This window comes from Toxorhynchites rutilus, chromosome 2 (genome assembly GCF_029784135.1).
Source record: "Toxorhynchites rutilus septentrionalis strain SRP chromosome 2, ASM2978413v1, whole genome shotgun sequence".
NCBI lineage: Eukaryota > Metazoa > Arthropoda > Insecta > Diptera > Culicidae > Toxorhynchites > Toxorhynchites rutilus.
In genome coordinates this window covers 292,378,159-292,397,314 of record NC_073745.1, presented here as the reverse complement: position 1 = coordinate 292,397,314, position 19,156 = coordinate 292,378,159, and the positions used below count along the sequence as shown (strand labels likewise).

The 19,156-nt window shown below is 37.9% G+C and overlaps 1 protein-coding gene across 1 annotated transcript in view; it reads right to left on the bottom strand.

Moving 5' to 3' along the window:
• Positions 1 to 48: 48 nt before the first annotated feature.
• Positions 49 to 19,156, bottom strand: part of LOC129765019 (uncharacterized) — a 61,838-nt gene continuing 42,730 nt past the window's right edge. The window contains exons 2-4 of the mRNA XM_055764802.1: positions 10,871 to 11,024; positions 10,640 to 10,761; positions 49 to 10,582 (exon numbers count right to left, since the gene is read on the bottom strand). Coding sequence (XP_055620777.1) covers positions 9,584 to 10,582; positions 10,640 to 10,761; positions 10,871 to 11,024 — 1,275 coding nt within the window. The 3' untranslated portion in view covers positions 49 to 9,583. The remainder of the gene's footprint in view (positions 10,583 to 10,639; positions 10,762 to 10,870; positions 11,025 to 19,156) is intronic.

Here is a 19,156-nt window from a genome sequence, read left to right as displayed (position 1 = left end):
AAGCAGGATTTTCGGAGCTGTCCAGAATTCAATTAGCTAAGCGGGATCTAGTTTTGAAACTTTCCACTCTCGATTAGTTTTATCTTGATCGAAATCGCGTACTGCCCGATCTGTGTCTCTAAGTCTATTTACAATGTAGGTATGTCATGCAGTCATATCGTTGCTTACTGGTAATGGTTATAAATAGCGCTTGAATTTGTGATTAGCCTTCAAGGGAAGAAAAAACAAAATAAAACTTGACAATATGAGAAACAAGTTCGCTACGTTTCCGATCCATTTGCGGTGGCCGAGGGGCCAAGTGGGGTTCTCTGCAACGGAAATACATTTTTCATGAGCACATGAGTGCGATGGGAGGATGGATGGGGTTTTCGATTCGATTTCAACGGAGCAAATGTATAGCTATTAGCAAAGAACCCAAGAACACCTCGCGCGGAACGAGTCTAAATGTATTACAATGGTTAGATAGTGAATTCAATCCTACGAATATGGCAATTAGTTTGTGATTTGATTCCTTCTTTTCTCTTTTTTTTTAGAGTAAGACAATTGCTAGTGACAATTGCTGGTACCACTTACAAACTACTGAAATGATGTTAAAACATAAAACTTAAAATTATGGCAATTTTTGCGGAATGGGGCAGAATCGGTTCGAGCTTTGTAGCTCTGGAGCTACAATTTTGAGAATGATGGAAATACGTGAATTAGTCATACCAAAGAATTGGGAGCGAGCAAAGTTGTAGCTGTTTCGTCTTCAGCAATTATTATTCGTTCAGATGGACTATTGAACTACAATTTAATTGTGTTCAGAATTTAAGGATGGTTTGCGCGATTCTCACGGAATTGGGTAGGATCCAACGGAAATAAACATTAGGGAACAACGCTCCCTGAGTTCGTAAAGGTAACAGAGACAGTGACGGTGAGTGCGCTCAAGCGAACTCAACAAAATGCAATTAAACAAATGGGATGCCAGGAAAGTTCGCACGCAAAACAACGCTATATTACCGGTTTTGAACGACGCCATCGTCGGGAGCAACGTTTGCCTAAAAAGGTCCCAATTAGGCGAAAGCGAAAGCGTGGGGAATCTCTCTGTCGGAAATCAAAAGAAAATCAATAAGATGATGTTATGAGTCACAACTATTTTGTATTTGGTAGAATGACGAATAGAAGAGAAAACTCCCAACAGTGACTAACGGAAATAAGTTGCTGTTTTGGGACATCGATTAAGGTTGAGTTGTTGTATTGGAATATTGAATAACATTCTATCCGGGTCAGACTCCGAGCAATATTTATGATCGATGAAAAAATGCCGATGAAACAAACTTTAATATTCACCCCTTTCACTATGCAGAATTTGAGTGTTGAAATTGAAAAGAATCTTATTCTGATAAATTGTCCTAATTAAAAAAGTATTAATAAAAAAATATTTTCTATTAGTGTTTTCATTCCAAAATTCATAAATGAAAGATTGGCTATAATTTTCAACGTTTTTGCAATTACTTGTCGAAATTGGGATTGATTATTTGAAGCAACTGGAATATTTTCGACAAAAAGAACCCAGTAGATGCTGCAGCCCATATGACGAGACGAATAATTCATCTGACGAGACGAACAACTCATTCATCTTGGCTCCAGTCACTTTCAAGTCGAGCAAAATATCTTATTGCTGTACACAAGTATAATTAGAATGTTTTATTTAGTAGACTGGGAAGAGTTCTGTCATCAATGACGGAAGTCGATACCAACATTTACACACGTTTGTGATTATTTTGCGTTTGTTTTTGATGTTGTAAATTTACTAAATTAAAAATTTTAAACAGTTTTCCGTATATTTAGATTAATACTTGATTTCGTGATTCTGCTTTAGGTCTGTTTTGAATCCGGCATAATAAATAAGATCAAGCGTGAAAATTTTTTACGAGAATAATCAGGAGGAGCTGAATAACATATCTTTAACACGTCTAAATATTCGAGATTCGCAATCATTGACAAATCGTCAATCATCATTGCACTTACTGAATTTCAAGTCGCAGTTTATCAACGCTGGTTAAATATATTGTCACTCTCTTTTCGCGTTCACCGTAAAGATATCTTTTCTCCTTCGTGCACGGTCCTTTCGCTTCACGTTCATTCGTTTTGTTCTGCACCCTAGCGCGAAATTTCTATTCGTAATTTTCAGAGCGAATCGAAACTTTAATTTTTTCTTGCACTGTCGAAACTGTCCACATGAACAGCTGCGAAGCTCTTTCTGCATGCGAAATTGAACACTTCGATTTCAAAAATCATAGTTTCAAAAAGGATAATTTTTTCCGGATTGTTTGGAAAGCTGTCCTTTTCCATTGGTTTTCATTGGTGAAGGTTCTGTTAGGATTCGTTCAGTTCTTAAGAAACGTTGTGGCAGATGGAAGCAGAAATAAGAAAATAATTTTAAACACTCATAACTCGCAAATCCTAGTCTGGAGATAGCGAAATCGTGTAACATTTTGAACATTTTTTTGTTCAATTAATGGATTGATTTTGTTATGGTATCTTTCTTCGATGTCACGTTGCATCGAGAAACATAGCGGAAAGTATAAGTTGGTTGATCTATCAATTCGAAAAATAGTTACACTCTAGATAGCGATCAGCTAACATCATGTGTTAGAGCTGAAAGGTAATTTGAGAATATCCCTGCTGTGCCGATTGCTCGCGTCGCGTATTGGAAGTTTTCCGTGTAATTGAATATGGGTTGTTTGTATAAAATAAAAGGCTGTGCTATGGAATATGTTTGCTGTTTCTCTCTTTTGATTTGAAATACGAGTTCGCCCATTTTACGTTGCACGAGCGAAGGGTATAAATTATCCACTCAGTGGTCCGCCCCGGGTGCCCTTAGAGGGGTGACATCCACGACCATGACAAGTATATTATATTGAAAAAAAATCATGATTTTGAATGAAGGTAGCCGGTTATTACTTATGGTATTATCTAACAATGCATGTTGCATGATTGCCGGACAGCAGCCCTGCAAAGATGGTGTTCGCATCGAATCCGGCAGGAACAAGAAGGGAGAAGCCCAGCGAGCGAGGTGATTGGACCAGGGACCAGGGACCAGCACTTGGCAAGAATCGGGGCAGCCGGAAGCTGGAGAACTGCAGCCATGGATCGGGTTTTTTGGAGAAGAGTAGTAAATCAGATCTAATCTCAATGGGATGTAGAGTCATAGTAAATAGATAAATAAATAAAATTATCTAACAAAACAAGTCACAATGGAAAAGTCCATGTTATAGAATCTTTCTTGGTATTTTTTATGTTCTCATACTACAAAATATATCTTTCATTTCTGTACTGGGGCGTAAGTTTAAAGTCTCGAGAACGAGGGGGTTACGTTCAAAGTACAAAGTTTTGAGCGTATATCTCTCTCTCTCCCGGATGAACGGTATTAAAACAACATTATTCGAAAGATAAAGGTAAACAAGGTACAAGAGATGTTTTTTTTATTTATTGCCCATAAAACTTGTTTCAATAACTCAAAACTGCTTCGAAAGCAAATTTTTTAAATCATTATAAAAAGCGATAGCTTCGGCTGGCCAACCTCTGTCAGTTTCTCTGTTACTGCCGTGATGAACAGAGCCGTGCCGTGATTTTTTGAGAATTGATTTAGATGCAACATCAAACAAATTATTACTATGCCAATAGCAGTCCTACGTTAACCTAGCGGTTATATCACAGATAAAACCCACTCCTAGTTTATTCGTTTTAGGTGGGGATAGCTGCAGATTTGAATAAAGACATCCTTCATCAATTGGAAGGTTAGGGTTTAGTTTTCATGAAATTCCCGTTCGCAGGCTATCGACCGTTCCAACCATGTCAAGATCGAATCAAGAAGTCCAGTTTTTGTTGAGAAAGCAAAGCAAAAAAGCCGTATCCATAGGGTTTATGGACAGATCTTTGGGTTTATGAGGACAACATGATTTCGCTAAGAATCTACAATGTGTGAGATCATTAGAGCTGTTTAATCTATTTACTCGTTTCTGAGCCACACAGGTGTGTTGTTAAAAGATTGTCGCAAACTCGATGGAGTGCTCATTATATTGCTGAGAAACCAATTTATGGAATGATCACAGCCACCAGAGTATTGTGCGACTCAAATACTGAATCAAGTGCACGGTCCTTCTTACCAGATGTTTATGACCTCATACTTCTGTGTTATCTGTACTTTTGATGCGCTGTACCGCAAGGAAGAGTCTAGTCGAAATGGCCATCAAAGGGTTTTATCAAATGCATTGATTAAAAATTTGCTACTGAAAGGAGAACTCATAAGATACTTCTAGATAGCTAAATAAGATAAAATGAACAAACCAGGCGAAAGATCTTCCGCACCCGGTCCAACGATGGAAAAGGGAATGTTGAAGTGCATTGATAATTTTCATCGGGAATTACAGGAACGGTTGAAATCGCCTAAAGAAGCCGACATTTTTAAGCAATTCAAGCTCGACACACGTTTTGAGTACCTGACAACGAACAGAAAAAGTGGATTTGACAAACTGGCAACTACAAAGTTTCGGAAAGGCAGCTTTTGCTAGAGATACCAGGACCCCGTATTCATTTGAAGACCGCTGGAATTAGTTCTAATGATGTCATTAATGAGATTGCATTGGGTGGGTTTACAGTTCATCATGAAGTGGGATCATGAATCGGTTCCAAATTTTACAGTTAATTTGAAACGATTTCTAACCGTGTACGTTTTTAAGCATCTTGTGGTGAGGCTTATCAGAGTTGAAATCAATCAAATATTTGCGATCAATGATGGCACATATATGTTTATCACGTTGAGCCCTATTTAAATCAGTATCGTTATTGCTGCGCATTCATTGAGCCCGCAACAAGAGAGCGAAAGCGCCCTTAACGGGAAGCATTTGTACAATATCAGTGTCGGTCACAGCTTCCAAAGATATTTATTTGATAAGATTTAATTGAGTCACATTTCGACATCCAAAACTAAACAATATTTTATTTATTCTCTTTTGTAACTGTCAGTTCCAGGGACCAACGCGTGAAGATTTTGTGATTTCTTGTTCGTCCTATCTAATAGTATAATAAATACTTTTGATGTTTGGATAAGTTTGGAGGGGTGACACCCTAGTGACCCGACCCGTGTGTCGCCCGGTCACGCTACCCCACTGAATGGAATTAAAACAACAAAACAAATCAAAACAGCCTTTGGTGTATTCCGACGTCTCTTCGGTTATGTCCCATACATTATCCACCTGTCTTTTTTCATTTTTTTTTCAAAGCCGAGGTTAAATGATGAAAAGAAGCACCGAGTCGGCGGGGAGTGTTTGTGTATTATTGAATCACACGTACGCACTGCTATTTTTAATTCTACGTCAAAGGTAATGGTGGTGGTGGTGAAACAAATATATAATCGTCTGTGGCAATAGTCAGCTTCGAAAAAGACTGCTGCCTTAGTTGCTATTTTTTTTCTTCAAGAGGAAGGGCAAAAATGATTCACGAATCAATTACCATTAGCAGCATCTACTGAACAACCCGAGTGGGATGACTTCTGTAAGAAGTATCCATTATGCAACAGTTACCGAAATCCAACAAATGACTTGATTCACTCTTCATTGGATTGTTAATTCTCCATCGAAGTACCAGATTTTCGTAGCTAATCGAATCGCCGAAATACAAAGATTGACGTAAGGGAACGTTTGAAGGCATGTGGCTGGTGTTGAGAATCCCTTGTGGTGCAATGTTGCATTGTTGTGGAAAGATCAGTCTTGGTTATTATCTGATTCATCAGTTTGGAATAATAACTTCGCCCAGTTTGATCCAACACAAGTAGTCTCCGAAATCGTCCAAAAACCATGAAGTTGGCAGCGGTTGTACGTCCAATTTATACTCCAGACGACACTTCCCATATCAAGTGCTTCTTGCCATTGTAGAAACTTCTTCTTCTAAAAGTGAAACTTTCAAGTACTCAAGATTACACTCGTCCATAAAAACCAGCAAATTAATTTGAATAAGTCTTCAATAGATCGTTGAATTCCTTTATCCAAAATGGTACACTTCGAGTTGGTGGCTAGTTGAACCACTTCACGTATTGATTTGGACGAAACTACCAGCACCTCATCATTTTACTACACTGCTTATCAAATAAGTTCATGGGAAACCTTCAATCGCACACATCCGTGAACGCTTCTGACCATTAAATGTCCGTAACATGATACGGAAACACATCCACAACTTCATACGAGGCTTCGAGGCTTCCATACTCGCCCCGAAAATCAGTTGTTAGATCAATTGACTGCCGTCCGCATTGCTCCTGCCAGAGTCTTTTCAAACACCGGAGTGGATTTCTGCGGGCCTCTCAAACAGAAAGTTTCCGTGAGAAACAAATTAGCGTCGCCAATCAAAGACTATATAGCTGACTTAGTGTGCATAGCCTGATCGCCTGATACACATTCTACGCGTTCGAGTACCACCCGGCGCAATCTACGATCGCCCAGGGGTTAAAACCTGTATCCTACCGATTGTCGTATCAACTCCGGGATCATTCGGAATGAAACCAGGGTCGCAAGCAACAGCGAGAAGATGATCTTGAGATTACCTGTATTCCACTGTATGTTGCAAAAAACGCAATATGGATGGAGCAATAGAGATAGTACCGTCTCTCCAACACAAACATCAGCATCGACGGGTGAAATTACTAATCCAGATTGGTATGAATAGAAGAGCATTTTTTAGAAGAATTCATTCCGTACCAGAACTCTATATAGTGAAGATAAAAAAAACAAGCTGAATTGCCACACACGTGTTTTATTTGCGCAATTTGCCAAGCCCTTCCTACCAAAACAGTCTTTTCCAAGGCTATAAGTTTGCATTAACGTTTTCCGTCGACTTCGCTGGTTCCAGTGGCAACTTGTTCTATTGCCTCATAATAAATAAACCCTGACTTCGAGATAACTGATGCGCTGTGCGATTCAATTGAAAGCTTTATATCCAACACAACACCAAGATCCATCACTTGATGCACTCGGTTCAGGATTGGTAATTAAAAAGGATTATACGAACGATGGAGGAACATAACCTGACATTTTGACATGCTGATGACAAGTTTGTTCCTAGCGACACCAGTAAACAAACTTTTCGAGTATCTTGTAGGTGAGAACAATGTGCAAATCAGTCTACCACCATATTGATCTTTAGACCATCGGCGTATGTGAGCTTGCACCTATAAACGAGTGAAGTTTCAGCTTCATTGAAAAAAATGACAAGCAGTAGCGGTCTCAAGTTGCTTCTCTGTGGAACGCCAGACGTGTTGAGATTGTGATTATATAAACTACATTCTGTCAAATATATTCCGGGAATTTGTAATTTTTATTCTTCCTGCTGAACATTTTTCAATTTTTATACGTTGGTACTACTGTTAGCGGTCTTAATATCAACTTTAAGTGCCATTTAGTTTGTTTACAGAGCAATTAAGAACAAGTTAACTTTTTTTGCTCGCCGATTGCGATTGATTTACCACGCCAAGGACGACCATCCACATCTTCAACTGATGAAAACGTCGACAAAATAAATAGAATGATGCTCGGAAATCGTCATTTAAGTTTAAGAGAACTAGCCCATAAACTAAATATCTCTCACGGGAACGTGCGTCATATTTTGGTTGATATTTTGGGCATGACAAAAGACACAGCACGACTAGTGCCAAATGAGGTCAATTTAAAAAAAAAAGATCATGATCAAGTGACATGACATGCCTGAACGATCAAATTTCGATGTAACGTTCATCCAACGTATAATTACTGGCGACAAGACATGGGGGTGCCTTTACCAATTTCAGAAACTCAAATTACCGTTTCGTAGGAGCCGTGAACAGATGTGTGAGCAGAAGGCAATTCCTGAATACAGCTTTTAAGAAATGTTCCGATGAATCCAGTCAGTTTGTTGGAAAAAGTATATTGTTTTAGAAGGGCCCTGGAAGGCGATAATATAAATTTTGATATCTATCATTCGATTTTTCAACTTGAAGAGTGATAGAAACGGGGAAGAAAATAGGCTCAATGGTTCAACCCAGGTAATCTCAATAAAAGAAGTTGGGCTCCTTGTCGAAAGGTTGCATCAGATAGAATATCAGATAAATGGCATTCATCCAATGTTCTAACAAGGTACACTAGAAAATGAAGCAGAAAAGTGGAGTTTCTTTGACTACACATACCAAAGCTTCTAACACTTCACCTGGTTCCGAAAATATGTATCAAACGCTCGCTTCCTCTAAGTCTCCTTTTTTGGTGACTGCCAAACATCAACACAACGTGAATATTTTGCTCTCAAAGGTTTTATTGGGTATAAATAATTGAAAAATGCTTCCCAAATTTAGTCGAAATCGTCTTGTTCACACCAGCAGAAATGGCCTCCAGTGAAGGGGTGCAAACAGTACCTTTCGAAGACGGGTACGGGTCATTCATTATAATTTAACATTCAAGATAAGGTCAAATTTTTTGACGAATTTTTCAAACACAAGATCAATCCTCACAAAATCATGGTTGACATTCCTTATTTAATGTTTCGGATAGAACCCTCACCTTGAGCATCGAAAACGAAAGCAAAATTCTCGTATCACAAGAATCAATGTTTCTCACTTCATCCATATGAGGTGCCCTCTGGCATTAGAGCTTGTTTGACTTGTGTCTTGTTGTGACCTCTTAGTTCGGGTGGCGAACTATTCGAAACACCTTTGTCCTGGACTGAACGGAAGTAATATAAATATTTAAAAAAAATGTGCCTCGACCTTTCTCACTGATTGTGTGAGAAACTGAATGGTTGAAAAAGACGTGATTTTGATCTGCCTTATAAATTATTATAATTGGTTCTCCCGTTTCCCACAACGCTATGTATGGTTTTAATATCGATAATCAAACTATATACCCAGCCTAACAAAGCCCTTGATTATTAAGTGACTGTCAAGAAAGGCTAATTGAGGATAGTGCTCGAGCTCCGATTCCGTAGGTATGACTAATTTGCGCAATACGCATCAAAGCAAAAACTCTGCACTGGAATTATTTGGAGTGGGAGTAACCGAACGCGCTACTTCGAAATTATACATTTTATCATCACAACTAGCGCAAAACGAACGCAGCATTTGCTCTCCCGCCTCCTCTCTTGCGTCGGCGCCACATATGTGACGAGTCTGATGGGTCTGCTAAATAGCTCAACAGTCATCAGACTGAAAACGTGCACTTCGCCTGAGGTGAGCACACCCGGAGGAGTTTTGCGGGGCCATGCCTCGTTAGTGCATGTGAACGGCCATTGGTAGCCGGTGCGTACGGCAGTTAATTTCGAATTTGATACAATCGTTAAATGGTGCTCTAATTCAGTGTCACGAAGAGCGCCCACGGTTTCATGCAAGCACAAAACGAGCTTCGCCTTCATAGATCCTTTCGTAGTGACCACCGCGCGTTAAAATCGTTCATCTACTAATAATACTATCATCGAAGGAAGGGAGGGCCGAGGGAGAGGGGTGATCAGTTAATAAATAATTGTATCGAAGCGTAAGTACGTGGCGGTTGACTATCGTGGGTAGCTTATTGCGTTGCTCCCCCTCCTACAGCGGCCGTGGGTCGTACGGGGTCGCGTTGAAGCCCACGAATCGGTTGTTCTTTCGGTGAACGAATCCTTTGCCAGGGCCGGTGTTGTAGTACACAACTCGCCGGATACCGAAGGGATCGATGTAACCAAAACTACCCTCCCTGGTGGCGCTACCGGAGTTGGCTTCTTCGTGATACTGCCGAGGTAGATAGTAACGGAAACCATCGTTGGTTACCGACACCCCATCGTATACGCTATCGGCTCGTCGGATCGTTTGATAACCATCGTAGTTCGATGGAGGTTCCAGCAGGTCCCGATTGAAGTTTGATTGGGCATCTAGATTGTTATCGGATATTGGAACAACGTATGGTTTTGGAGCGGGAGTTGCCCGTTCGATGAAAGGTGCCGCTGATGTTACATCGATAGGCTCAACGTACGGAGGACGTCTACGCTCTGGCTGAATTCGTCTCCGGTATAAAGGTGGATAGCGCTGAGTGAACTGAGGTTTCGCTGGCAGTAAGTTGTGATTAAACTGATATGAGGGGTCCTCTGGTCGTGGCGTCGAGTTGTCGTATTCGTTTGGCCGTTTTGGATCACTATTATAGATGACTAGCGGAGGTAGATGTGCTTCGGAACGATCGGCAGGTGGTGAAGGTGTTGAATGTTGCACGTACACGGCAACTGGGGTCGATGAAATATCATTGCCAGCCAGCGGCGAGTATGGGGTGCTTGAGGTGACGTAAATATTTGGTCTTGGGGTATTGGTTGGGTAGTATCTGCCAGGCGGCAAGTATTGATCGTTTGGAATGTTAGCTGGCAGATAATTTGTATTAACAGGTTCCGAATGTGGTCTAATAAAAACAGCTTTTACGACGCTTGGAGTGACTGGCCTAAGAATCGGGGATGGAGTCGTTGTCTTCACCGCAATTGGTTGCGGTGGTGGAGAGTACACTGGATTCGAGGACACAAGAACTCCAGAATCCGCTGGCCTATTTTTAACGGACTTGATCGCGTCCTATTAAAATGGGGGAAAGATAAATCTATCATCCAAGAATGGTAACAATCGACATACCTGTATAGGGAGGTCTCTTCCTACATACACCGTTTTGGACTTCAAAATCCGATAGCCTTTGTCATCAGCGATGTAATCCTTCTGTCGAAGGTAGCCCGATGCGTCGATCCAGGCGTCCGTTCCTAGTGATTAGTAAAAGTTAATCTGATTAAAAAGGTACCGAAAGCTCCCAACATAACACCATTTTTAAATCTCTTCCATTCATTGAAAGAACCGTTCAGCTTATTTTACCAATCACTGTGCCATCCTGTAGGCGTTTCTCCTTCCTGAACTGTCCGTTGTCGGTTTGACACCTGAAATACCTCTCGGGGCCCTCGTCCGTCTGGATGTGGTACTGGTTGCTGTCCGGTGTACCCCATGACGCATTTGCTTCGTCCAGATATATCTGCGAATGATGAGTCAATTTGAAACGCTGGAATTAGTGAGGTGCCAGATTCGGAGATCAATAAAACGAGAATCAAACATCAGACGCTGCTGGCGCGTGGGCGTGCTGTACCGCTATAAGGCTAAACATTTATGCTTTGTTTTCGACCACCGGACCATGTTTAGAATTGAGTTGAGTTAAAAAAAAGTCTGGAACAGGGGCGAGCGTGGGGGCGTGCGAGGATTGCTCAGAACGGAAAGAAATGATTTACAGGCTGCCGTGAAGTGGAACGGTTTCATTCGCGAAATTGTAATCCGTCGGTCACCGTTTATGGAAACCTGTCCTTCCCGTGCGGTGCGGATGACGATGAGAGATTGAATCAAGTCGTACAAACTCGGGCGGCTGGCAATTGTAATGCAATGTAAAAGCGAGGCGAAAAGCATTACGTTCTTGTTGCTTGTTTGGCGGCGGAATCCATTAATGCTTGATGGCTTTTCCAGCAGTGGGCAGAACTTGATATGAATGAGTTGCTAGGGCTAGTGGATGATCTAAGTCGAACGATTAAGTACTAACGAATGCGCGGCGCTAGATCCGCATTTAGATGTTTGATTGATCGAGGTCATTATCTCATCGCAGGTGAGCCCTTTGAAGTAACACATGTCATCGGAATTGAATGTTTGTAAAATAAATTAAATTAATATTGCTCAAACATATCCAAGGCAGCCTCCATAATTTTTTTTTTTTTTTTTTTTTCTGTATTATAGTGACTTTCAACGCTTCTGGCTGGTTCGTCACTTTTACCTTCCATTTTGGAAGAATGTCGGGAGTGAGAATTGAACTCGTGATCTTGAGCGTGAGAAGTATGGATGTTACCTCCACGCCAGATCGGCTCCAGCCTCCATAATTGTCATTGCATGAAATGGTCAGTTTTTATTTAATGTTCTAATGTGACGTAATTCTTCTTTGAGTTTCTAAAATTCAATCGCTTGACAAACGTATTAACATATGTTTAACGATAATTTAACTTCTAGAAGTATGCAGTGTCTACATATATTACCAATTGTACTATTCCACCATCTAAATTATCACTTCATCTATCTATATAAATAAAAATGGATTTCTGTCTGTCTGATTCTTATGGTTTTTGGGGCCGGGGAAGGTTTTCATGATAGTTTGAGACCCCTCCCTCCTCTCTGAGGGGGGGCTGCCATACAAATGAAACACAAATACTTACATTACTCGAGAATTAATCAAGCAAATGAAACGAAATTTGGCATGTGTAGGTTTTAGGGTGCAATAAATGATTTTATGGTCTTTAGATACTCCTCCTCCATCTCTTAAAGGGCGCTGTCATACAAATGAAACACAAATTTCGGCATTACTCGAGAATTAATCAAGCAAATGAAACTAAATTAGACATATGGAAGTTTTAGGGTGCAATAAATTATTTTATGGTGGTTAGATACTCCTCCTCCCTCTCTTAGAGGCAGCTGCCACACAAATGAAACACAAATTTCTGCATTACTCGAGAATTAATCAAGCAAATTAAACGAAATTTGGCATGTGTAGGTTTTAGGGTGCATTAAATGATTTTATGGTGGTTAGATACTCCTCCTCCCTCTCTTAGAAGCAGCTGCCACACAAATGAAACACAAATTTCTGCATTACTCGAGAATTAATCAAGCAAATTAAACGAAATTCGGCATGTGGCGGGTTCTAGGGTGCATTAAATGCCTCTACGGTGGTTATACATTCCACCCTCCTCTCTAAGGGGGAGCTGCCATACAAATGGAACACAAATTTCTGCATTACTCGAGAATTGATCAAGCAAATGAAACGAAATTTTGCATGTGGAGGTTTGAGGGTGCAATAAATGTTCCTATGGTGATTAGACCCTCCACCCCCTCTCTAAGGGGAGGCTGCCATACAAATGAAACACAAATTTCTGCATAACTCGAAAACTAATCAAGCAAATGGAACCAAATTTGGCACGTGAAGATTTTTGGGGACACGAAACATTTCTATGGTGAATAGACCATCCTCCCTCCTCTTTAAAGAAGAAAGGGGGATGGGGTCTGTCTTTATTCTATCATATTTTCTGTATCAAACATTTATTCCATGTAACGGAGAAACATGTTGTTTGCAAGTGGTTGAAGAATCTTGAACGAGAGTTGTGTCTGAAAAAAATCTGATATAATAATAATGAGTTTTGGTAGAAGTACTAGGAATTTTATAGTAAAAGGTAAATTCAACGGGGTCGATTAAAAGATCAATCAATGAACAGTTATGCGATTGGCTCCATGAACTTGCTCATAGTAAGAAAACGTGAATTTTCGAAGGTATTGATAACAAAAAACCAATTTTGGGCGGGACGAAGTTTGCCGGGTCTGCTAGTAATGAATATAATTTGTTTTGCAGGATATTTGGACTGATAACAATTATTATTATCTCTGGATTGCAGAGATAATAGGATTTGAAAATACACATGTTCTTGTACATCTATTTAGAGTTTAACATATTTTTTTCAATCTAATGAAATATATTCCAGCTAAAAAGCTAAAAAAAGTGCGTAATATTGCAATAATTGCAACAGAAGATCTATGGAATATTAGTTACTATTTTAAAAAGAAAATAAATAAATAATTTAGGAAAATGTTGAAAGATCATGCAATTTGAAGCGCCTTCCATTTTTCCATTGTTGTTTTTTCAACATATTGATAATTTTTTAATTCACTATCAAAAGCACGATGTGAATTATCGTTTCAGAAAAGAATCAAGCAAATTTATTTTGAGAAAAATCAAAGTTTCCTTTTTTTTCTAATCGGTCAACCTAATTCTGAAATTCTCGAATACAAAGAAACTGAAGTGAACAAACTGAAACAGTTTTGAATTTTAATATTGATCGTAAACGAATTCATCGATCGTATGTCAATGAGTTCGAGTCAATTAAATAGTTTATTAAATGGAAGCGAGTATTAACGAGAAGTAGGTATGCAAAACAACTAATTGTCAACCACTTAATAAGGTGTCATTAATGCATCGAAGGCAACACAACAGTAATCACATATTAGAATTAATTTTTTGTTAAAATTTTTATATTCTGTCAAATAACTACCGTGATTTTGCTGTTCTAACCGAGCAGCTCAGCTACAGCAGCCACAAATTGTTGTTTAATTGCAGCTAATCGTCGGTTCTAGACTGCGGAATGAACGCAAAACAGTTCCAAGGATCGGTTACTAGAGGTATTCGAGCAACGTTGTCATAATCTCTGAGATAAATCTTGAACTAAGTAATTTACATCAATTGAGAGATTTACATCAACTTCAAATAATGCATCCTCCGAAGTTGCTTCAGTTTAGCATAATAATGACAGGTGGGGACGGAAAATAATTATAATATGTATAACTACATTCAGGAGCGATTCTATTAATCAGATCGTATGAGAATATTGGGGCAGTGTACTTATCGATCTTGGTGGAAGATGAATGGTAGCAGGTAAACTCCTTAAGGTTCAAGCAATGTATTACGGATTATTATAGATGGAATACTGATTGCATTACAAAAAATATAAATGCAATTTGTGCAACTTCTTTTTTGGTTTCGACAACCATTCCATGCCAAACCGATATAGTGGTTCTCAGATTCTCGTGAAAGTTTGAAGTTTTGTTCTCTATCGCACAATATTAAACCTGTATTTTTTTACTTTTCCATTAGGGTGCCCATTTCCATTTTAGGGTGATTCGAAAAATCAATTTTTTCTCTAATTTCTAAAATGCTTTTTTTTTATCATAAATTCAATCCTTTTCAACTACTGAACCGATTCAGATGATCGACATATCAAATTAAAGCCAATTAGCTATATTTTTTTAAATATATTGCATCTGTAAAAAAATTGGATTCTCATTTCGTAATTATTGATTGTATTTGTTTTTTATAGTTTACATGGTCTCGGGACCAAGAGCGCTATATTCGTTTTTATATTTTATTTGATCATCTGAATCGGTCCAGTAGTTCAAAAGTTATGAATTCAAAAATAAAATCAATTTTTGGAATAAGGGAAAAAATGATTTTTGGACTATCGGTCAACTCTTGAAAATCATAACTTAAAAAAGAAAAAGAACACATCTTTGATTTTTTAAAGCAAAAAATTCTCAGCTATCAAAAAAAAATTATATAAAATACAGTACCCTAGCTCTCGAGACCATGTTAACTACAAAAACAAATACAATCAATAATTAAGCCAATATTAAATTTCTTTGAAAGTGTAGTATTTTTTCGAAAAAACAGGTAATTGGCTTTAACTTGATATGTCGATCATCTGAATCGGTCGGTTCAAAAGTTATGTCAAAGTCATTTTTGGAAAAAATAGGAAAATAAAAAAAATGATTTTTCGAACCTCACTAACGAAAAAAAATGGTCTAATATTTTGCGATAAGGAACAAAAGTATCACTTTTCACGAAAATCTGAGAACCATTATATCAGTTTGGCATGGAATGGCTGATAGTGCGCCTTCCGAAGGTGCTTCAAATTAGCCCTGTCATGACAGGAGACATGGAAATGAATTTGATTAAAACATTCTTCTTCTTGAATGGCGTTAACGTTCCCTGTGGAACTTTTGCCGTCTCAACGTATGCATTAACTAACGTCATTTATCAATACATAGTTGAGATTTCTTAAGCCAAATAACACGCCTAGAATATATTCCGAGGGGCAAGCTCTAGAATACGCGTGACCACAGTGCAAGTCGAAGGAAATTTCTCTGACGAAAAATCCCCCGGCCAGAACGGGAATCGAACCCGAACACCCGGCATGATAATGTGAGACGCTAACCACTCGGCCACGGGTGCACCATTGATTAAAACATAGATAACTGTATTTAAGAGTACCTCCTTCCCGCTGATTGACTGAGGCTTCCGAGGCTATGTAATTATTGGGCTTGGTGGAAGGGTAACTTGGCTAACAGATAAACTCTTTAATAAAAATTAAATTTATTACTCGTGTAAAACTGTCTATTCAAATCCACCACTTCTTGTTTTCTGTTTTGATTATATTGGCTTCACGTAAACTGGCTGTGAAAAACAGCTTCGATGTCCCGAATTCACCTTGGATGATCTTTTTTTTCTTAGTTCTTATTTTACTAAGGATAGGGTTAATTCTTCCTTGTGTCAATCACACGGATTGAATATCACAAAAATTTCATTTCACAATTTATTTTATATATTTTTTTTTACATTGACGAATGAAACTATTCTATTTGTGATATCTCTTTCAACTACTATGATCCATTTTTTCTTTCGTTTCAATAATTATTTTTAAAAGATTACAGTTGTTGTTAGTCATTTATCACTTTCCATTCTCTTTTCCTTACTTTGTTAAAAATGTTCTAGTTATGGTGAGTACGAATCAAACGTAATAATATGGACACATGCCGCAAAAACTATGCCATAGTGTATGAGTACAATTTAATATTGTATCCAACATATAGATATATTTTTATAATATTCAAGTTCATTCGGCACTGGCACTTGAAAAATGTCATTTAGTAGTTTGTAATTGAGGGTTTCTGGGATCAAAACCACGATCGTTCGTTTAGTAAGCGGATACAAACCACATTTGGCCACGAAGACCCATGAATCAGTGTCTTAGAATATCAAGAAATATTCACGAGAAAATGACTTTTTTTTCAGCTTGAAACACACTGCCCTCATTATATTGATGACAATAACAAACGAGTTCATTTTGTTCATATCGCTGTTGCATGGGAAAATTTGCTATAATGAATGAATGCGACATTGAGTGGGGTTCATAACTTCGCTGTTATTTATACTTTGGATATCAAAAGCAACAAATTGATATTCATCTAAGTTCAAAATAAATTTTATTTGGCGAGACGGTAGCAACGGCATATGCAGAATGGATACAACAAGATTGGAATAGGCAACGTTTTCGGAAACTGAATTTACTCATCTGCATCTGGCTGCATATGGAACAATTCCATGCCAAATCAGCCGGCAGCCGGACTCGACCTACTCCGTTTTTTTTTTGAAACATGGTACAGTGATGTTTCTGAATCCGGGCGCTTTTTAATCCGGACACTTTTTCATTACATTCAATATCATGTCAAAACCATGATATTTTTGGCATGTTGAATTAATGTGACTGATAGTTAATGTTGTGTCAAGTTAGTTTAGTATCAAACATAGTACCTAGCTGTTAACAAAAAAAAAAAATGTCAAAAATCAAAAATCAATGTGAATTTCACAAACCCATGTCCGGAATAAAAAGCACATTCAGAAAATGATTATAAATCCGGACGGTCAAAAGTTGACGATTAAATTTCTCATTGAAGGAGTTACATAAGGGTAGGTTAGAAACTAAGGCTTCTGGAGTATGGAGTGTGGAGCAAATATTTTCAATCCGGGAAATCACAAAACTCTTCGGTATACAGGAAGGGGTCAATTTTATGACCCGTTTGTATGTACGTGGGTAAGTTTATAACTACGTCTGTAGCGTGTCCGGATTTAAAAGCAAAAGTGTCCGGATTTCAAAGCATGATTAAAAAAGTGTCCGGATTTAAAAACACGACACGATGAAAGAAATTTCAATTTTTGAACAAATATAACATGGTTTTGTGGGATTCTGTGGTTCATAACTTAGATGAAGGCCTTCTAATTCTACAGGAACGCTAATTTTTTATGCTATGATATGTCAATATTTTATAGTAGTTGAAGTTATATTCGTAAGCGCTCCGGATTTCCGGATTTCGATGCATTACTATACATATGATGGAAACAACCTAAAATCACAATTTTCATTATCATATAATCAATTTAAGTTACGACTGATTTTTCAAAAGGGTGTATTAAAAGTCATTGATATTTCATTCAATAAACCATGTCTGAAAATCCAGATGTCTGATTAAAAAATGATGTTCGACAAAGTTGTAGGGAAATCAATAAACTATTTAGCATAAAATAGCATTTTAAATGCACTGCAAAAAAATGTTACTCTAAAATTGAGTTTAATATTAAAAACTTTTATATATCAAAACATCTCCCTTTTTTTTATTTTTTTTGTATATTGTATATTTGAAAGCCCTCATAATTTATCAAAGTTTGACCTGTAGTAGTGCCGTGTCGAGATATAATTTTATGAAAAAAATTTATAAAATTTCAATACTTTGTGAAAACGTAACTATTTAAGAAAAGTAATGTGAAAGATAGAATCTAAATGCGATTCAACCTGAAAAAAAAAATATATCTTTTATCCTAGTACTAACCGTTCTCGAGATAAATCTAGTTTAATATAAGTAAAATCATGTTCGTAGAATATTAGAAAATACATACTGATGCTAGACGCCACGACAAAAGTGCTGACATTTTACTAACATTATAGTAATAAAATATTACATTTGTGAAGAAATTGGGTTTTGTTTTCGTAATTATAGATTGTATTTGTTTTTTATCGTTTTAGTGGTCTCAGGACCAAGGACACTATATATTTCAACCGCATAGAATTATTGAACGAAAACAGAAAACATGCTAACTTTGAAAAATCATGACTCAAAAACGAAAAGAAAACACTTCTTTGATATTTGGATATGTTATGTGAAAGAAACTCAGCTTTCAAGAAAAAAAAATATATAAAAACGTATAGCGCCCTTGGTCCCGAGGACATGAAATCGATAAAAAACATATACGATGAATGATTACGAAAACAAAATCCGATCTCTTCACAAATATAAAATTTTTTCACAGAAAGCTAACTCATTGGCTTCAATTTGAAATGTCCAAAATCTGAATCGGTTCAGTAGTTCAAAAGTTATGAATTTTTGAAAAAAGTCAATGTTGGAAGAATGTGGGGAAAAGTTGATTTCTTGGATCACCTTTAAATGGAAATGGGAACCCTAATAAAAAAATAAAAAATACGGGTCTAATATTTTACGATAAAGATCAAAACTACCACTTTTCACGAAAATATGAGAACCACCCGCACTTCCATTTAACAGTTTGGCTGAGCTGATTCTGGAATCGCTTGCAAACGGTACTTTCTCCGAATAACGCATCCTGGGAATGAAAAACATGAATTGCGTTAGGTCGGCCTCCAAACGCACGCTCAGCTTCGATTTACGCAATTCATATCTGATCCTAGT